The sequence below is a fragment of the Aulostomus chinensis genome, chromosome 14 (assembly GCF_037954235.1).
Source record: "Aulostomus chinensis isolate RoL2024-O1b breed Wild chromosome 14, RoL_Achi_v1.0, whole genome shotgun sequence".
Lineage (NCBI taxonomy): Eukaryota > Metazoa > Chordata > Actinopteri > Syngnathiformes > Aulostomidae > Aulostomus > Aulostomus chinensis.
In genome coordinates, this window is record NC_141333.1 from 6,701,746 (window position 1) to 6,719,925 (window position 18,180).

The 18,180-nt window shown below is 44.4% G+C and overlaps 1 protein-coding gene across 2 annotated transcripts in view; it reads left to right on the plus strand.

The window, feature by feature from the left end:
* The first annotated feature begins 2,289 nt into the window (after positions 1-2,289).
* cachd1 (cache domain containing 1) overlaps positions 2,290-18,180 on the plus strand; it is a 79,435-nt gene continuing 63,544 nt past the window's right edge. Inside the window, exon 1 of one of the 2 annotated variants that reach the window (XM_086224191.1) lies at positions 2,290-2,920. In XM_086224191.1, the coding sequence (XP_086080317.1) occupies positions 2,675-2,920 (246 nt within the window). In that variant the 5' untranslated portion in view covers positions 2,290-2,674. Of the gene's footprint in view, positions 2,921-5,937; positions 6,228-18,180 lie in introns of those variants that run through there. The other variant, XM_086224192.1, reaches the window with a different exon arrangement.

Genomic DNA, 18,180 nt, shown 5'->3' on the forward strand with positions numbered 1-18,180 from the left:
CGTCTGCTCTCTGCTACCCAGTGCTGCTCTAGTTCATGCTCCTCCAAGGCCTTACAGAGGTTTTCTCCTCAGCCATACCTGCAGAACAAGTTTTCCTGGGGCCCGATGTACAGTTCACGCATGCAAACCCCTTTTCCCCACACGTTAAACTGCTATTTATAAAAAATGTGCGCTAAGAATGCACGTCCCTTTTTCTGTTGAAGCCTGGGTGAGACGCAATTTAACATTTAAATTCAGTTGTTTTTCAACTCTTTTGCCTCCAACACAGCACTGAAGAGTTGCCAAGACCTTGATGACCCAAAGAAATTAAAAAAGGCAATATTACAGAGCTTGCACTTCCTTTATCTGGACTGTAAAAGCTTGAGTGTAGTACATTTTCTCAGACTTACTGCAACTGTTTTCCTAGTGCTGTATTTACGCCATGTTTTTCCCCCTGCTGAGTAGTTGTTTTTTTTTAACAAACTTTTCAATGGTTAAATATCTACATCATTTAATTGTATTTCATTTTATTTTCAACAGTTATTTGTTTAAGTCCCCCTGAGGTGCCGGTGTTTGCAGGAACGTTTAGGTCCCTGCTGGAGGAATTGAGGTCCACGTTTTAGGTCACAATTCGCTTCCTTATAAAACTGCGAATATCGTTTCATAATTCGATTTAAAAGCGCTTTCCCTCGGTCCTTTGGTATTGCGCCACAATATGGCAAAAATTATGACAAAAAAATGAAGAGCTGAAATGTGAAAAAGGCATGTTTTGGATAGATAAATCAGTCCAACTGGACGGTAAATATTTAGGAGAAGGAAAAGTTCCTGTGCACTTGGCAGACGCGTCTTCTGATTCATTTATTTCCACAATCCGAGGCTTTAACGTGAAACAAACACGGTTCTTGGACTTTTGAATTCATCTTATCTAAACGCAGCTTCTTCATTTGTGTTTCAAGCATGTTAGCCTTTATCAGATCGCAGGTGGGTGGTGATTACAGAAAGATGGAGATCCGGGCGGACTCAAACTAAGACCGTAGAGGGGACAGTTCCCTTTGATGTACTTTGAGTGTACAGTAAACAAGTAAAAGAGTCAATATTTCCTCGCTGTGCTCTAGTAACAAAAAGTATCAAACATAGACATCTACTTGGGGTCAAGAAGGAGTAGGAGGACACACATGTATCTAATAAGCAATTAGCCTAAATGAGTCATCGGAGACGTTCTCAGGAAGACAATTTGTGAACGTCAAGCATGCCTTTGGGTGATTGAGGAGACCTGGATGCGGTTGACTGAGGGGTGGTGTCAGTGATTGGAGGCCCCAGGCAAAAACCAGAGAGAGGCCCGTCTTCCATCTTACTTACACAATCATGAGCTAAACTACTGGGAGGCTGCGTACTGGCTCTCACGGCATCCACTTGTTACTCCCCCAGTGTGTGTGTGTGTCTGTTTATTTGTAGACAGATTTACATGTATCTTAGGCTGATTCCTTTGGAGTGACAAGAAAGGAAGATGCTATATAAAAGTATCAGTAATTGGCCTCTTAAAAAGCTGAGACGCTTAGCAGTTGCTCACCTATGAGGTCGGTGATGCACAGGTAGTTCTCACCTGATCCCCGGATGTCTGATGGGAGCTACAACACTGTAACATCTTCTCCGTTCAGCGATTTATTTGGCAGATTCCTAGCTGATGAAGGCCGAGAGGTCTAACATTTGAATGGAATGACATAAAAAAAACCAAACCCCAACACTTCTAAGTGTGTTTGATAGAATTGATGAAGTGTTTCGCGATGATACTGTCTGATTCATTTGTGGCCACGAGATCTAACTTGTTTTACTGCTTTGATGAATTTGTGGCAGGAGGGTAACAGAAATAACTTCTTCCCAGGCTTTGAATGCTATGTAGCTACAAGATAAGCGAGTGTTTCCCATGTTTTATTGAATTCATTGGCAAATGAAACACTTGCAAGCAGTTGATTCATTTGTGGCAATGGCTTTTACATTTTCCCCACACTTTTTATTTATCTGTGGCTGCTAAGTTGTTGTTTTTTTATATTAAGTTGCAATACCGTGACTAGAGTGAAGTTTTGATGACCCTCGCCTGCATGACAACAAAAAGAGAGGGGGAGCCTGGGGAAGGAGGGTGGGGGAGGGGAAGGGAAGGGAGGAGGGGGTGTTGTGTCCTCATCAATGTGGAGATCAAATTTGTTTCTACATTTGAACCGTTAAACATAAAATGAAAGCCAAGTATCACGTCCTGCAGTATTTCCCAGCAGCAGTTGAAGGCGTCACATGAGCCTGATCCATTGATCCAGAGATCCGGGCGACGGCAGGACTCTCCGGGTTTCCACGCCTCCTACTTTCACCCCCCATTGTGGTGAATCTCCGCTCACACACACTTTGCCAGACTTCCAGGAGTTGGAGCGACCGGTGGAAGAACGGAACGCCGACATCGTTCAAAAAAACAGCCCAATATACGAGCTCTTTCACGCATGGATCTCTTCTCTTCCCTTGCCAGCTTTCAAGGAAGTGCAATGATTTGCGCGGCTGGGGATTTTGGAGACTCTTGCAGGAGAGGAAGGGCACACGTAGTACTTCATACCGCAAAGTTGTAAAAGTACTTTCCCCCTTTTTGAGTTGTTTTCCGCCACCAGCTCAGACTCCGTGTTCGTCCAGCCTGTCGACCCCGCGGCCAGCCATCATGGCGAGGCGGACGAGGGAGAGAAGAACTCCGGCTTCAATGCCGAAGACGCGGGCTGCTTTCCGGGATCCGCAGCTTCGGCTTCACCCGTTCTTTTCGTGGAGCTTCGTTTTAATCTGCTCGGTTCTTTCTTCTTGTGGATATGGCAGAGCTGAGACGGAGTTTTCAATCCTGGAAGAAGCGCAAGTTCTGTCCGAGCAGATGAAGAAGCTGTCCTCTCAGGAGCTGGGGGTCTTTACCATGCAGGTGAATGCGTTTGTTGGCTTTATTTATTATATTTTAAATTTGGGGGGGGGGGGTTTAAACTGTTCGATTTAACAGGTTTAAATCTTCACACTTTACTATTGCAATCACACAGTGGAACTGTTGACAGAAATGTTAGGAAACAATCGGTTGCCAGCAGCTTTGAAGTTCTCAGGACGCGTTCATGTGGGACGCGAACACGCCGGAGGTTTGGTGTTCTGGGCGGCTACGTGTGTTTCACCTCCTGGATCCAAGTTGAGTGCATTTCTGGGAAGATCAAAGTTTTAATGTTTGTGTGTCCCTGAGATAAAAAAAAAGACCTACAAAGCAGCTACAAAACACATTGAAACTTCTGCGTGTGTGTGCGCGTGCGTGCGTGCGTGCGTGTGTGTGTTTGTTTTGCATGTTCAAAGATTAATGGCAGGTTATGAGGATGGACACATTTGTCTGAGAGGCTCTATTTTCAGCAGCCCTGCGTTAAATCCTCCATTCTGTTGGACGGTTACGGGAGAGATTTTGTTTTATTTTGATGGTCACTTTGGAGAAATTCATCTCCTTTTCTTCTTTTTTTTTTTTTGCTTTTGCAGCTTCAAAGTCTTGAAACAAGCCCATCACGTTGGGTAGGGAGACAAACGTCTCAGCTGAGACCGGGTCAGAATCGATCAGCTGGAACAATGTCTCAGAATAGTTCAGTGGAGCTTCTCACATCTGCAGCTTCGGTCTGCAAAGAATTCCTGAAATCATTTCTTGATTCATTGATGAGAGAAAAAGCGCTGTTTGCAACTATTTGGAGGACTGATTTTGTATGATAAGGTTAATTAAGCCCTGTTTTTTGGTTGTCAGGACACGTCTTGCAAATGATGGGAGACAGTTCGTGTCATTTTTTTCTGTATTGCGAGAGACATTTTTTTTTAAACGCCTGTATCAAATTGCAGACACCTTCATTTGTGGCTTCTATGTGGCAAAAAAATGATTCTTTGCCATGTGAGCGGAGCTGAGCTGAGGCACCAAATGGCAGGAGGTGCAGGCTGGGGTGCTGCGAGGGGGTGTCAAGCACTTCAGAGGCTGAGCAGCTCACAGGCCCTGAACACAGAGGCGAGGCAGTGGGGGAGCCCCGGCCCCAAATGGTGTTTCATCTCCTCTGCTTTCACACTGAGCTGCCTTCATCCCGGCTGTGGGAGTCAGCTTTGAGGGCCTCCTCTGATCCCCCTGGATCCGCCTTTGTCACCGCTCATCACTCCCCGAGCTCCAGTTTGTGCTCTAATTTCTGTTCCTCCCATTATTTCACCTCTTTTCGTTGCTGTCTCTTCTGGCTTTTCAGCGTTCTTGTTAGCTGCCGCTGCTGTTGCTCGTGTATTCCTCCGTCATCCACTCGGTTTTTTGTTTGGCTCCATGCTCTTATTTTGGCAGTTTGATAAATGTGGGGAATAAAATTCTGTGAATTGGGTTTTACGGGGCGGGTGATAAAGCCGCGGAGGAGCTTCCTGTTTTCATGCCGGGCTCCTTTAGAGGCCGTGTCCTTGAACGTGATTCTGAAGTCCTCCGGATGAAGCAGCCAGACATCAGATAAACGTGAACGCACTTTGTGAATGTAATCGGTCCACCATTTAATTTCCCACTGCTCCTTTCAACTGTATACGACCTTGCCGGTCTTATCTTTTTTTCTATAAAGGAACAACAGGAACACTTTGAGTGAATTTCTCTGAAAGGTTATCCACCTCTTTAATAAATGTACATCCAGATTAGAAAACCAAAATTATCCTCTGGCTGTGAAAACCGCTGCAGGAACCCGTCAAGGCGTCCCGGCAGCGGGGGCACCTGCTCCGGTGCTCAGATGTGGCTCCACTGCCACTCTGCAGGTGGTCAGACAGCGTCTCTCTCTCCCTTCTGCATTTCCCCCAAGCAGGGTAGAAGCTGCCAGTGAGTTTTCCACATTCTGATGAAATTAAATTCACATTACCGAGTCGTAGATTTATGTATTTGTGGCATTTTTTTCCTTCTTCTTCAGCCGCATCATCGCTCTCCGACAAGATCTAAAGGCTTTGTTATCAAGCGAGTGTCCGTGCATTTAAAACGGTAACTCTACCCTCGCCCGCTCCACCCCTCATTCTCTGGCAGTTGTGAAATTCGAAGCGAGCTTTGTCGATGCCTCTGAGTCACCGGGTCAACTTCCTTCAATCTGTCATTGAATTACTGGATTACCAGGAGACGCCAAGGTGCGCAGACGACACAATCGGTGACAGGTCAACGTCTCCGAAGCTGCTCTGCATTGTGGGGCGTTTTATCTTGTGCAATCAATTCAGTAGCGACTTGACTTTGACTCAAGTCAAGTATTACTTGAGGCTGCGGGGGGGGGAGTCAAGACGACTCCGTGTTGGTTTTGTAGAACTAAAGGTCCAATTTGGATGCACGATAGTGGAGTTTTTGCTGCTGTTCTACAACTGACGTGTCCTGCAGCAGGTATTTACCAATGCCAGTGTTTGCCGTACAAAACCAGCTCATGTGATCTTCACGTTTTCAAACATAACGAATCATTTTGAACCCCCATTTCAAAAAAAGCCCACAAATCCCGTGTTCACAGCTTAGTTTCCTCATTACTGATAACGAGCGAAGAAGAGGCGACTCCAGCAAACCGGGTCAGGTCAAATACACCGAAATGTTCAAAAGATGCCGATGTCCGCCGATACTGCCGTGTAGCCCTGGCGCCAGGCAGCAAATACCGACTGTTGTTTTTTTTTTTTTGTAATTATTTGAAGAATTACCAAAACTATTTTGTATACCTTACAAATGGTTCGCTGGACATTTTGTGTGGATGAACAGATTCATGTATCAATAGATAATTTTGAGGTTCTGAACAAACAAACAAACAAAAAGTCTGATGGTAACAGCGGTCGTATGCGAGGGATTCTACCTCCGTTTCCTAAAGCGTCTCTGGGTGGCTTTCACTGAGCAGCAGTAGGCGAGTGAGAGCCACGTGCTTCTTACAGGATCATGTGACAGGAAATGGAAACACAGCCGTTATTCGCCATATTACCGGCGACTTGAGCTCGCCTCTGCCTTCCTAACTTTCCCCCTTATGTCCTTTTTTTTTTGCAGTTGAAGTCATAGAAATGAACATTCTGATTCGATGCTGTAGTTGAGTGAGTAAATATCACTTTTAAGTGTGTATTTTTGGCTTCGAAACGCACACCTGGCGCCAACCGGTCTCTCATACGCTGCTGCTGTTGAGTTTTTTTGTGCATGATTATCAAATTTAAGAGCAGTCGTAGAGGGATCCTCCCATGTGTGACAGCCAGGAGAGCTTTGAAGGGTGAGTTGGCTATGTAAAAAAAAATAGGTGAAAAAGGCAAATGGATGTTAAAAAAAAAAAAAAAATAGCCAAGCCAGATTTTCTATCACTCAGAATGATTAATGGTGGTGGTTTCTGCCGTGCGCTGCTCCCAGTGGTTGAGACGAGTCGTCTCTGATTGACGTAACTAATGAGGGTTTTATGTCGGATTTTCTGCAGCCCAAAGAAGACGGTTTTATATTTGGATGAAGTCTCAAGTCTAAATATGTAATTAGGCTCCTTTCCCTTGCCGATGTTATCAAACATGGAGCTTAAGAGTTCAGAACGCAGCCAGGATCAGGGTGGATGCTCCAGCCACACGTGTGTTTCCTCACTCTCTCAGAAACCTGGATAAAGCGCAAAAAAAATCGTTGGGTATTATGAGACCATAATAATAATAATAATAAAAATAAAAGAGATCACTCACCCCTTTGAGGCAACACTGAGACCCGACTGCTTCTACCAGGAAAATATTTTTGCCTTATTGCCTGATTATTTACAAAGGAAATTGCTCAGTGTTAGTTTTAAGGGCCCTAATCCTCAGAGAGCTGCGGTTTGTTATTGAGGCTGGCGCTTCCACTATCGCCAGCCTCCCCGGTTGCAGATTGATAGTAATTTGAGGGCAGTGGAGGTTTGTGCTGGAAAAGAGAAAATTGAGGTAGCTCTGGCGCTGTCATTAAGCTGTGATTTTTCTGAGTTGGGGTTTGGTCCAAGGGCAACACCAGTTGAGGGTCACACATCAGAGAGCCCCCCGTCCCTGCGTTGGGTTCGCCAGATGGAGAAGACATTTGTTGTAGGGCTGTTTTTACGTACTTGAATCACTTGGCGTTCGACAGCTCTCTGCGGTGTCTTTGTTTTTGCCTGTTTTAGCTTTAATCTTTTTCATTCCTGTCTCCCCGTTTCTTTTGTCTGCCGCTTCTCTCGTCCACCAAACTTTATAGGAAGCTGCTGCTGGGGCAGCAGAAGGGTTTGAGGGTGCAGGATTCCCACCGCAGGAGCTCTGGGCCATGTATTGATATTATATTGATATTGACTTCAATTTTAAAATGATCGTATCACAACATAGAGTGCGATATCTTGTTGAAAGGCTGCGCTTCAGGGAACTTGATGTCACTTTCCAAACGCACCCCTCATAGCCGCATCGCTGATGATATTAAAAAAATCTCTTTGTTTCATATTTGACGAAAAGAATGCAATATTTGTTTTTGTCTCTTAGTCTGCAGCGCAGCGTCCCAGGCTACGTTTACACAGAGTGGCGGCGCCCCAGTATATGAGGGACCGCAGCACACTGGCGCTGTTGTAAAAACAACACTGTCAGTATCTTGAGCGAGCTGCTCCTCTGCACCTCCGCCGCCGGGTCAGTGGGGTGTGAACTTCAACATTCCGTCTCCATGGATCCTTGTTTTGTTTGTTTGTTTGTTTTTTATGTTCCTACATTTCATTTATTTATTATTCGAGACACAACGTTCGTATGAGTTTGCGTCTCGGTCCAGTCTTGGAACACCCCTCGCCTACTCCACTCCATGCTAAGCCGAATAAGATTTGATCCTAGTTCAGCCACGATTCAATGATAGCATGTTTACTGGCGCATCTCCGCCATCAAAACTCTGGTGTGACTGCCAACGAGCCCAGATGAGCGCGAGTGAGTCGGTTCAACTGAATGCTCGGCTGGTTGCACTCCTCGCTCTAAATACACACGGCTGTCTTCTCATGACTGATAGAGTCACAAATTAATAATTTAGGAGAGGAGAGAAACGTTGTAATCAGCTCAAGACACCCACTTGTGAGTATTTGAAAGGCAAAATACACTTTTAAGATGTAAAAAACCCCACAAAAATAAACCTCACTTATTTGGCTCGTATGTTTGAGCGTGATGTAATTCGTCATCTGTCAGGTTTTGAACGGATCAACGTGTTTGTCGTGGAGATGCTTTGTCAGGTTGGAGTCCCTCGGTCTCTGCTGGTTTCTGTTTTTTTTTTTGTTTTTGTTTTGGTTTTATTTTTTTCAAGGCTTTGTGGTGTCCAAGTCTTGACAAGTGACAGTTAGTAATGACGTGAAGTCGTACGTCATGTTGTGCGAGTTGTTTCAGTGACAGGTCGTGAATGATGAGGGCCATGATGGATGAGGGGGGAAATACTCTTCCAAGAGAGATGCATCCAAGAGTGGGTTGTACCCCCCCCCCTCACCCACACACACACACACACTTCTAAAATAAACCAGGCTTGATGAGATTACTGTATACTGTAACACTTCTCAACACTTCCACACATTCAAGGGTAAATGAAGTATAAGTGGCAAATATACATTAACCCCATTAATAGCCCCCCCCCTCCCCCATCTTCAGGACCAAAAAAGTAAAGTAAAAAGTAAATTAAGAGACTTAAGGATAAGAGCCCCCCCCCCCCCCCCGCACCAAGCTGGTAAAACATAAACAGGTTTCAAATGACGGCCCATGTGAGCAGCCTGCAGATGGAGGGGGTGTAGGGGAGGGGGTTCAGGGTTGTCAGAGCTACAGGTGCGCTGCATTACTAAGTGTTATGCATTGCATTATGATGACACAACTCCTGTCTTGGCCTGACCGTAAATTCTGATGTGTCCCAGTGGTTTATGGGCCCTTTGCGGCTGAGCTGAACCATCTGCACCTCTGTTCTCATTCTATTTCAGTACTGCAGTTATTTATTTATTTATTGTTTTTTTTAGACTTCTTTGCTGTTATCTACAGTTAATGGATTCATGGTCGCCTTTTACTGCTGATGCATGAATAATGTATATGCAAGATATACTGTTTGTGTGTTTTAGCCTTTTTGTCTCTCTCTCTTTTTTTTTTATCTAGCTGAATTGGAAATGAGCATGGTAATGTGATAAGCTGTTTGGCTGACACAAACTTATTTCCAAGCTAAACTTTACTTCAGTTGAGAAATTGCTATGAAATTTAAAAAAAAAAAACAAAAAACTTTTTTTTCTCCTCTCCTTGGGTAAAATTAGGGCTTTCTGCCAACAGCTGCAAAGTCCCGCTGCGGCATCTGCTGTGTTTTAAAACTCTGAATGACTTCCATAACAGTCTTAAGAATTCTTGGCCTGTCTAGGACCCGGGGAACCGGCCCAGTTCTGCAGACTGTTACCTTTATCTTCCAGTAACAATGCAGGAGAGACAAGAGCAGAGGGCCACGGTTTCATTAAATGTTCGGCTGATTGTATGCTTTGGCCTGAATCCAGGCACTGAGAGGCTCAGGCGCCCCTTGTGTTTGACTGCCTCACAGTGCAGTGCGACCATCCTCCAAAGTGAACGCGCGCACACACACACACACACACACACACAGCCACGATTCTATCACTTCACAGGACATTGCACTGACTTGGTTTCATTTCCTGGAGACTTCCCCCTATTCCTAGCCAATACTTGTCTAACCCAAAGGGCTGGATTATACTCCCAAATGGACGAGTACGCGGACAGCTGCGGACACCACGGCTGCTTTGTACTTGTTTTTACTCTACTTGATGTGTTCCACACGTGTAGCAGATTGGTGTGTGGAATCGTTGTATTGAACTCCCCCAAAAAACATGGATTTTAATTTTGTAGTGTATACTGATAACTGTGTGTGTGTGTGTGTGTGTTGGTGACAAGTTTGGCTCAATCCTTTTTGGAAAAGTGTTGGCACCAAAACTTGATGATTTCTAACGTGGCCCAGTGTGCTATCAGAAAGAAACAAATTAGTTCAAAGTTGGTGTTTATTTTGACGACAGGCTCCACCCCTTTATCCTCATTCAGGGACAGTTGAGACAAAAAAAAAAAACCCAAAAAACCCACACACACACATTTTAGCCAAAATGTAAGAATCACTCATCCAAACGACGAAAATCTGGACATGCCTGGGACCGCAGTACTGATTTTGACCTGTAATGGATGAGTTGCTGGTTGTCCAAAAAATGCGAGACACACACACACACACACACACACACACACACACACACACACACACACACACGTGCCTTATTAATACATGCCGTGGGAACTTGCTTTTTCTCTTAAATTTCTAAATTCATCCAACAGGTCCATTTTTTGGTTTCATGGGCTTTGGTGTCCAGGTGAAGGATTCATTACTAATCTATTCTGCATTGTTTGTACATCCCATAATACCCCAGGTTGCACTACTACTTGGAATACAGTAGGAAAGGGCTTTGGCACTGGAATTGCTGCTTTCTGATGGATTAGTTGGAGTGTTTAGGTAAAGACAACCGCTGTGTTTTTGAGTTTGTTTCTGAGTCCTGGGAACTTCGCCAAAGATTTATGGACGCATTTTCTCAACAAATGGCTGAATGAATTTGGTTATCACGTGGAAAGAAAACATCACAATCGTGAGAAATATGACGGTTGTTTTTTTGGTCTTTCGTTGTAGTCGAATGTGTTGGTGTCTTTTGGGCACAGTTCATCTTGCCACATTTCCTATTTTGCTTAGTTTTTTTTTCTCTTTTGACTTAACTGTAACTGCTTTCAAACTTTGCCAAATCGCCTCCAAATAGACCTGAACAGATATCATTTATCGTTTTAAATCTTCCTCCGTGTGCCTTCCAATCTACCTGGAGCCTTTTGCTTTGATTAACTTTGTGATAGATGCCTGCAGGGAGAAAGATATGGGGGGGGGGGGGGACTTTTTTTCAATGTTGTGTGTGTGCGTGCGTATGTGTGTTTTCCCGCCAGGGCTTTTGGACAACAAGACTCCTTTTCATTTCAATCAAATCCCTTTAATTTTTTCGCCAGAGTAAGTAGAGCCTAGTGCGCTCCGTCTTGGCTCCTGCTGGACTGCGGTCGGGTCAGAGCATGAAACTGATGTTCTTCCCCTTCTGCACCAGCTGTTGCGGTTTAAATCTGTCTGTACCATCATGGACAGACCATTTATCTGACCGCTTTTTGATCTCTTCCCCACATTGCTCAGTGGAAGAAGGCCTCTCTCTGTTTGGCCTTGACAGAAATTGGTTTTGCAGTGTTTTTGCAGGCTCCTTCGCCTTTTTTGTGTCTGCTTCAGCCTGCTCTCTGTCTCTCTCTCCCCGCTGGTATCTCGCACCGGCTTGCCCTCAGATGCCAAGATCCTGTTAAGAATCTACGATGAATATTTCCTTGGCTGCTGTCTTACTCAAAGCCAAATAGCACGGTGAAAATGAGAAACATCCTCTTCGTATGTTTTGACTGAGAATCAGGATGCAGCTTGTATCAGCACCAGCATGCCTACTTGTTGTATCTGTGTATTGTGACTGGTGGTTAAGCACCAAGTGACCAGACCTGGAGGGAAGCATGGAGTCGCATGGGGACATTGGTGACCTGAATGGAAAATAAACATTCAAATTTACCCAAAAATAAAGAAAAAAGTTTTGATTCTCTGCGATTGGAACAGAGACCTCCCGGTGTGAAGAAGAATAACAGGCATGAAAATTTGTGCTCACAAATGAAGACGGTGTATTAGCTTTTTTTTTTTTTTTTTTTAAACAATGCTATATATTGTTGTAATTCCGTGAGCACAGTCTTAAAATTTAGAGCGAGATCAAAGAAATTAATCGTCTTGGTACGTACATTTTGGAAACATGGCTGATTTTTAATTTGAGGTCAACAGGTTTATCAACTGTGAGCTGACTTTCTTGAAATCTGTTGAGACAGTATTTAACTCTTTCCTCTGCGGAGGAGAGGAGAACTAATTTACCGACTGCGTTTTAATCAGCTCGTTCTCAATTTCTAATGATACTCCTTTTCTACATCAGCCACTCATCCTTGCCTTTTCCTCACACTCCCTCTCTCACACACCCTCCACACACACACACAAAGCCATAACAAATGCCTTCAATGGGGGAGAAAGAAAGGGATCTTTATTGGTGATCCAGGCTTTGTTTCTCCCAGATTCCTGCCAGTGTCACTTACTTAGCTCCACCAGGACTGACCTGGCAGTGTGACCAAAGGGACCCAAGGCCACCCCTTAGCAAGTCGGCCCCTTCACTCTCCACAATGGCCAAGACTCAAAATGAACTCTCCCTGAAAGAAAGTAAAGAGGGGAAGGGCGTGGGGCTTGTGATGAGGGCAAGAGGGCAGTGAGCAAAATACCACATTTGGAGGGCAAGCGGAGTAGAGGGACCAGTTCCCTCCCCCAGACATAGTGCATTTTTAGGACCCCAATCCCTGCCCCCCCCCCCCCCCCACCTCTCCTCTGTATACACACACACACACACACACACGCTCACTCCTGCAGAAGAGGCTTTGCATTCTCGATGAGGAGAGAGTTGGAGCTCCCACTGTGGAGAGGCAGATCAGACTGTTTTTCATGCCTCTCTTCTCTTTCGTTCTCACTAAGTTTATGCCTCTCTCCCTGGGGTATGTGCTGCATACAAAACCCTGCAGTAAACCCAAACTTGACAGTTGTTGGGAAGAGGTTTTTTTCTGTAGCTGTCTCAAATTTCCATCAGTGTTTTTTTTTTTTTTCTTTTGTCCTTTCAGTATTTTTTTTTTCTCATTTGGATGGGTTCAAGTCCTAGGTGAAGATCACACGTGTCGTCATGTGTTTTCTTCCTGGATGCAGAGAGCTGTCGAGCGCAGCAGACGCTAGAATAGTTTGACGGTTGGGGAATCAAAGAAAAGAAGATTGCGTTGGGGAATCGCGCCCTCCCATTTTGTGGTGTGGCATACATGCACTCGCACAAAGCCTCGTCAGTGTCGCTGCGGAGGAGTTACGATTCGCAAACTCTGAGGTCACTGAGTCTAAGAGGTCAACCCAGTTGGTTTAACATCTCTCCGCCCAGGAAACATTCAGAAACGTGACACGGCAACTGTTTCCAGAGACGATCCGAAGGAGAATTGGCAGTGGTTTTAAAGTCCCTTATTGATTATTTGGTATTTAGATGTCACAAGAATTTATATCAATGGCAACATCTAGAAATTGTGCTGGTACTTTGTTTCGTGATGTCGGCAGAAATACTGGAGATGCTGGGCCAGAACTAGAACACGTGGAGTGGTGGAGGAGAGTGCAGCGCCAGCTGGCTGACTTGCCCACCGAGTCGTGCCTAGACTGGGTTAAGCCAGTGTTGCAGTGCTAAGGTTTGGCTCCAGCCACTTTCAGCTTTCATCGATATGTTTTGACAGGAGACGTCGGGTTGAGTTGTACTTTGAATGGTACTTTTTTTGTCAGTTCAATGTTGTGTCAATAAAATGTTACATTACTTTTTTTCTGCATACAAACCATTTGTGGGGAAAATTGAACACCGTGATGAATCTGATGACTTAAAAATAATACACGTAGCAATGTGTCATCCATCTCCGTGACATAATAAATGATTGCATCCCACACAGATCAGGCTGTGACTGTCAGTTTATTACCCAATCACAGGCAGGGCGCTTGTTTTTCTTGCAAACCAAGATGATCTGATGCTTTCATATTGAAATGAATCGGACAGTAAGGATGCTTAAAAAAAATCATCAATCTTTCTCCGTCTACTTTTCTTTTCCCCGACAAGCCGCTGTCTGTTTGACAGCCTTTCATTTTTCATGTCCAGCTTCATCTTCTCCTCGTCCTGTGTTTGAATTCCATCGCTGGCTGGTGTACTGTGTGAAGCCGTGTGTCCCGCACCTTTTGTCTTCCCCTGGTCGGCTTCCTTTGAAGATGAGTCAGGAAGTGACCTGGGCTAATGAGTTGAACTTTGAACTTTCTGCCTCGGTCTCTCTGTACATTAGGGCTGGTTGGAAGATGAAAAGAGATGGCAGCGTGTTTCTTCTGCTGGGGAAACGGTACGGGAGGGGGAAAAAAATGTGATCCAGTTCCCTAATTAGGAGGCAAGGAGGAGTGTCAGGGCTTTGAGTGTGAGATGAAGCATGGGTAGACTGCCTCAGCCGCTTTTCAATTTTCCAAACACGTTAACACCTAAAGTCACACTTGTACACTCTCAAGAGACACACAAACACACACGCGCTTCCCTCATAAACTCATATAAAGCTACACACATGGAGCGGCTGCTGTGTTTAGCTATCAGAGTTTCTGTGCTTCCAAACAAGACGTTTATTTGATCTGGAATGACTCACAAGTAAATGAAAAGCCAAACTGGTTTTGATGTTCAACACTGGAATGGAATTTTTCTCCTGCTGGCGTTTTGGTGTTACCGTATCACAGAAGAATCGTGGAATGAAAACTGTCTTCCTGCCTGAAAGTTAACTCTCTGTCTTTTAACATTTTGCTACGGCACATTCCCTCCTACATGCAGGCTTTTTTAAAACTTAGGTAATGTCGGTTTCTGTGGATTTTTATACACTTTCAGACCAAATCAACTGAGGCTGAAGGACGTTCGAGCACTGCTTTAACACAGATTTGTGGAAAAAGGGGTTTTGATTTTTGCAGAATGAGAATTTGACGTGTTATGTTTTCAGTCTGGAGTATGACTGTTGACCTCAACCCCGTTGGATTATTAACCCACAACATTTGAGCAGATTGTGAACTCATTTAGTTTCAACGTAAGAACGGAGCCCGCAAGTTTTCTGTTCGTTCAGTACAACTGATATCCACTGGCTCTCGCGCCGGGGTCCCAGACTCATGAAAGCATATTGCTATTATTGTACAGAGACCATCTCGAAATCCTTTTGCAGCCCATTTGACATCATAAGAACTCCTCAAGGAACCTTTTTTCCTTTATTAACCGCCTCCATGTCGGTTCCTTATTGTGGACTGGCTGCTTTTCATCAATTTGCTAAGAGATAAAACCAATTCATTGTTTGAAAAGGTTGAAAAAATATCTTGTCTGTATGTGATATGCATTTTTAAAACCTTACATTAGGGCTTTTTTCATTGATCCGTTCCATATTTCCAAGAGCTGCAGTGGAAGACACACACCCCGCATCCTTAATTTTTGTTTTATTTATTCATTTATTTTTTTTGTGAGAGAATGTATCAACATTTATCTGCTGACTGTTTTCTAGATGAATCATTTTGTCTGCAAAATTGTCAGAATAGAGTGAAACTGCTCATTTTAATTTCCTGGAGCCCTCGGGGGAGATCTTCAAATGTTTTGTTTTTGTCTGATCAACAGTAGAAAATCCAAATATATTCAGTTCATTATCATGGATGACACAGAGAAGCTTCGAATCAACACATCTGAGAAGCCGCAAGCAGCAACTGTTTGACATTACTGTTAAAAAAAGAAGAAGAAATAATCATTCAGTTATAATCGTTTTCTCTTTGTTAATTGATTTACAGGCTGTTCAAACCAGAAAGAGGTTTTTATTTGACTGACAGCAGGATCGATAGTTTAGAATACAGCAGGACCTGGTTTTCAGCAAGAGCTGAATACACACACACACGCAGGTATCTGTGTACATGCATCGTGACCAGGTGACAGGTTTTGGTTTGTCATCAACCCCAATCCCCTAATGGCACCCCAGCAAATATGCAGCCCACAGATGTGCCGTACAAATACAAGATACATGTAATACGTCCACATCAGGATATGAGGTCAGTGGGAATGCGGCGAGTTGCCTCCTGACACAAGTTCAACCTGCACTGCTGTGTCGGTCTGAAAGGACTGAAGCGCAGAAATGTCTTCCCAAAACACGGAGAACCACATTTAACAGTTTAATCATTTTAATGGTGGCTTCCCTTTTGACTTGGTGTTGAATATCACCCCTGATGTTTTTCTTGTGCAGCCTCAATACAGAAGACGGTACTTAAGGGAAAGACCGTCTCTTAAAAAGAAACCAAACTGTCACTCTGCATTTTTGTTCGTGTCTGACATGAGTAGTGGCGGTTTAACTTGAGAGGTCAAATGCTGAGCCAGTGGCGGCGTTTGCAATACTTAAGCAATCATTTTTATTTTTAGAATGAAGTATAACACAATACATTGAATAAACAGCCCATCCAGGGTACAAGCCTCATTTTAGGCTCATCTACGCTGCTATCTTTCCAACCTTCTTTCTCCCAGACTTCTCTCCTTCCAGAAGGGCCCGCTGGTTGCCAGGTCTGGCTGGCTGGTGCCATGCCAAATATTTCTGTCTGTCTAGCCCAGGCGTTGGCACCACCAGCCTGCCGGGGTGTCTGCTGGCATCTCTCCTGGCAGCTGTGAACACGACACAAACCTCGTCCACACAAGTTTTTGTATCTTATGTGAATAGATGCATTGACGTATCAACATCTACCCAACGTGTGCTCTTGATACGCACACACGAATCCTCGCCTTTGCGCCACATCTACTTTAAGCGTCCCCGCCGGTCTCTCCTGCTCAATAATGTCCTTTTCTATTCAGGTGTGCCAGGGCTCTGCTGTGTATGCTGGTCTGCTAGAATTCTCTTACACTAAACAGGATGAGCCTTAATTAACTGTAATCAGTTACACCTGTTTTGACATGTCAGGAAAAAAACCTGGCTCCTGTGTAAAGTCTTGCGTTGAGTCAGTGTGTCAGTGCTTGGTACGTGACATATAGCAACATCGGTGCGATTTACACACGTTTATCAGACACGGGAATTCACTGTTGTCCTGAGGGAGTACATTTTCTGTCAAAACAAAGTCAGTTGTTAGCTAGAAGTGAAGTCTGAGACCCCCACTGTGGTTCCTGACAAATTAATGAAACAAAATTTGAACAAAAAAATGAAACAGTGAAGAGAAATGACGTTCCTCAATCGAAGCATTCTTCTCATCGAATTTCTGACTCACACACGGAGCGAATCAATCAAGACATACAGGGAATATTTATTTATAATTGTTTAAAAATCAATAATCCATTGTGGCTGCCAAATTAGCAAAAGTTAACCCTTAAATGTTACCAATCTCTCTTGGACCAATAGTGAAAGGTTTCATAGGGTTTGTTGTAACCGTTCTAGAGTTACCGTGCTGATACGAGTGGCTTGGTTCGTTCGAGGGTCCTGGTTCTGCCTGGGCCCACAGTAACCCCCCCCCCCCCCCATCAAGCCTCATAAAGATCAACAAGTTCAGTGTTTTCCTGCTGTCCTCCATCACAAATCAATATATGAATGATTAGCTGCTACAGCTACAATCAGTAGGATTCTGATGCAGCGCTCTGATGTTGCTGACTCAGCGTTGGGGTCATGAAGTGTGGTATTTGTCCTCCTCGGCCATCCAGGCTCTGTTCTTTAAGCTGCCAGTCAGAGGAGGGCTTCGGGTGATCGAGTGAACAGGCCAGATCTCTTACCTGCTCTGGAAATGTTGATCTGTCGGTGTTACTCAGTCTATGTGTGAAAAGGCTGTTTTCACTGATACTGAGCTCTGTGGGAAGGCAGGAGGAAGTGTGTGTGTGTGTGTGTGTGTGTGTGTGTGTGTGTGTGTGTGTGAGGTAGCATTTTTCTTTCCTTCTTCAGCTGCTTACATGCATGCCTGTGTGTGTGTGTGTGTGTGTGTGTGTGTGTGTGTGTGTGTGTGTGCGTGCGCGCATACATGTAACGTGTTGGTTTACATTCCTTGTGTGCGTGTGGGATGGAGATAAGTGATCTTAAGACAATAAGAAGTTGTCAAGTGGAGCAACAATATAAACCGTGGACGGGCTGAATGAGGAAGTTTGTCTGCCTTCAGTATAAATTCAGTCTCTGTGTCCTCAGTGTTTCCGTGCTTAGCGACCAAATTGTAATATCAACACAAAGCACAGATTTGATGCTTAAGATTGAACAGTGGAAGACACCATCTTGACCCCCTTCCCCAATCAGCCCTCCAAAACTCTACAGTAGCTGCGTAGAGCTACACTTATACTGCAATAGTGTATGTGTGTGTGTGTGTGTGTGTGTGGGGGGGGGGGGGTTGCTGATGGACAATAACATGTACAAATACTAACAGCTGTTTCGGTTATGGTGGAGTTTTGCATTTAAACTGGACTTGAGAGACATAAGTATTGTCTTAATATTGTCCGGTTGTTTGAGTGACACGAGGCCTTGATTATTTTCATTTGTATCAATCTTCTCTTGATTGAATTC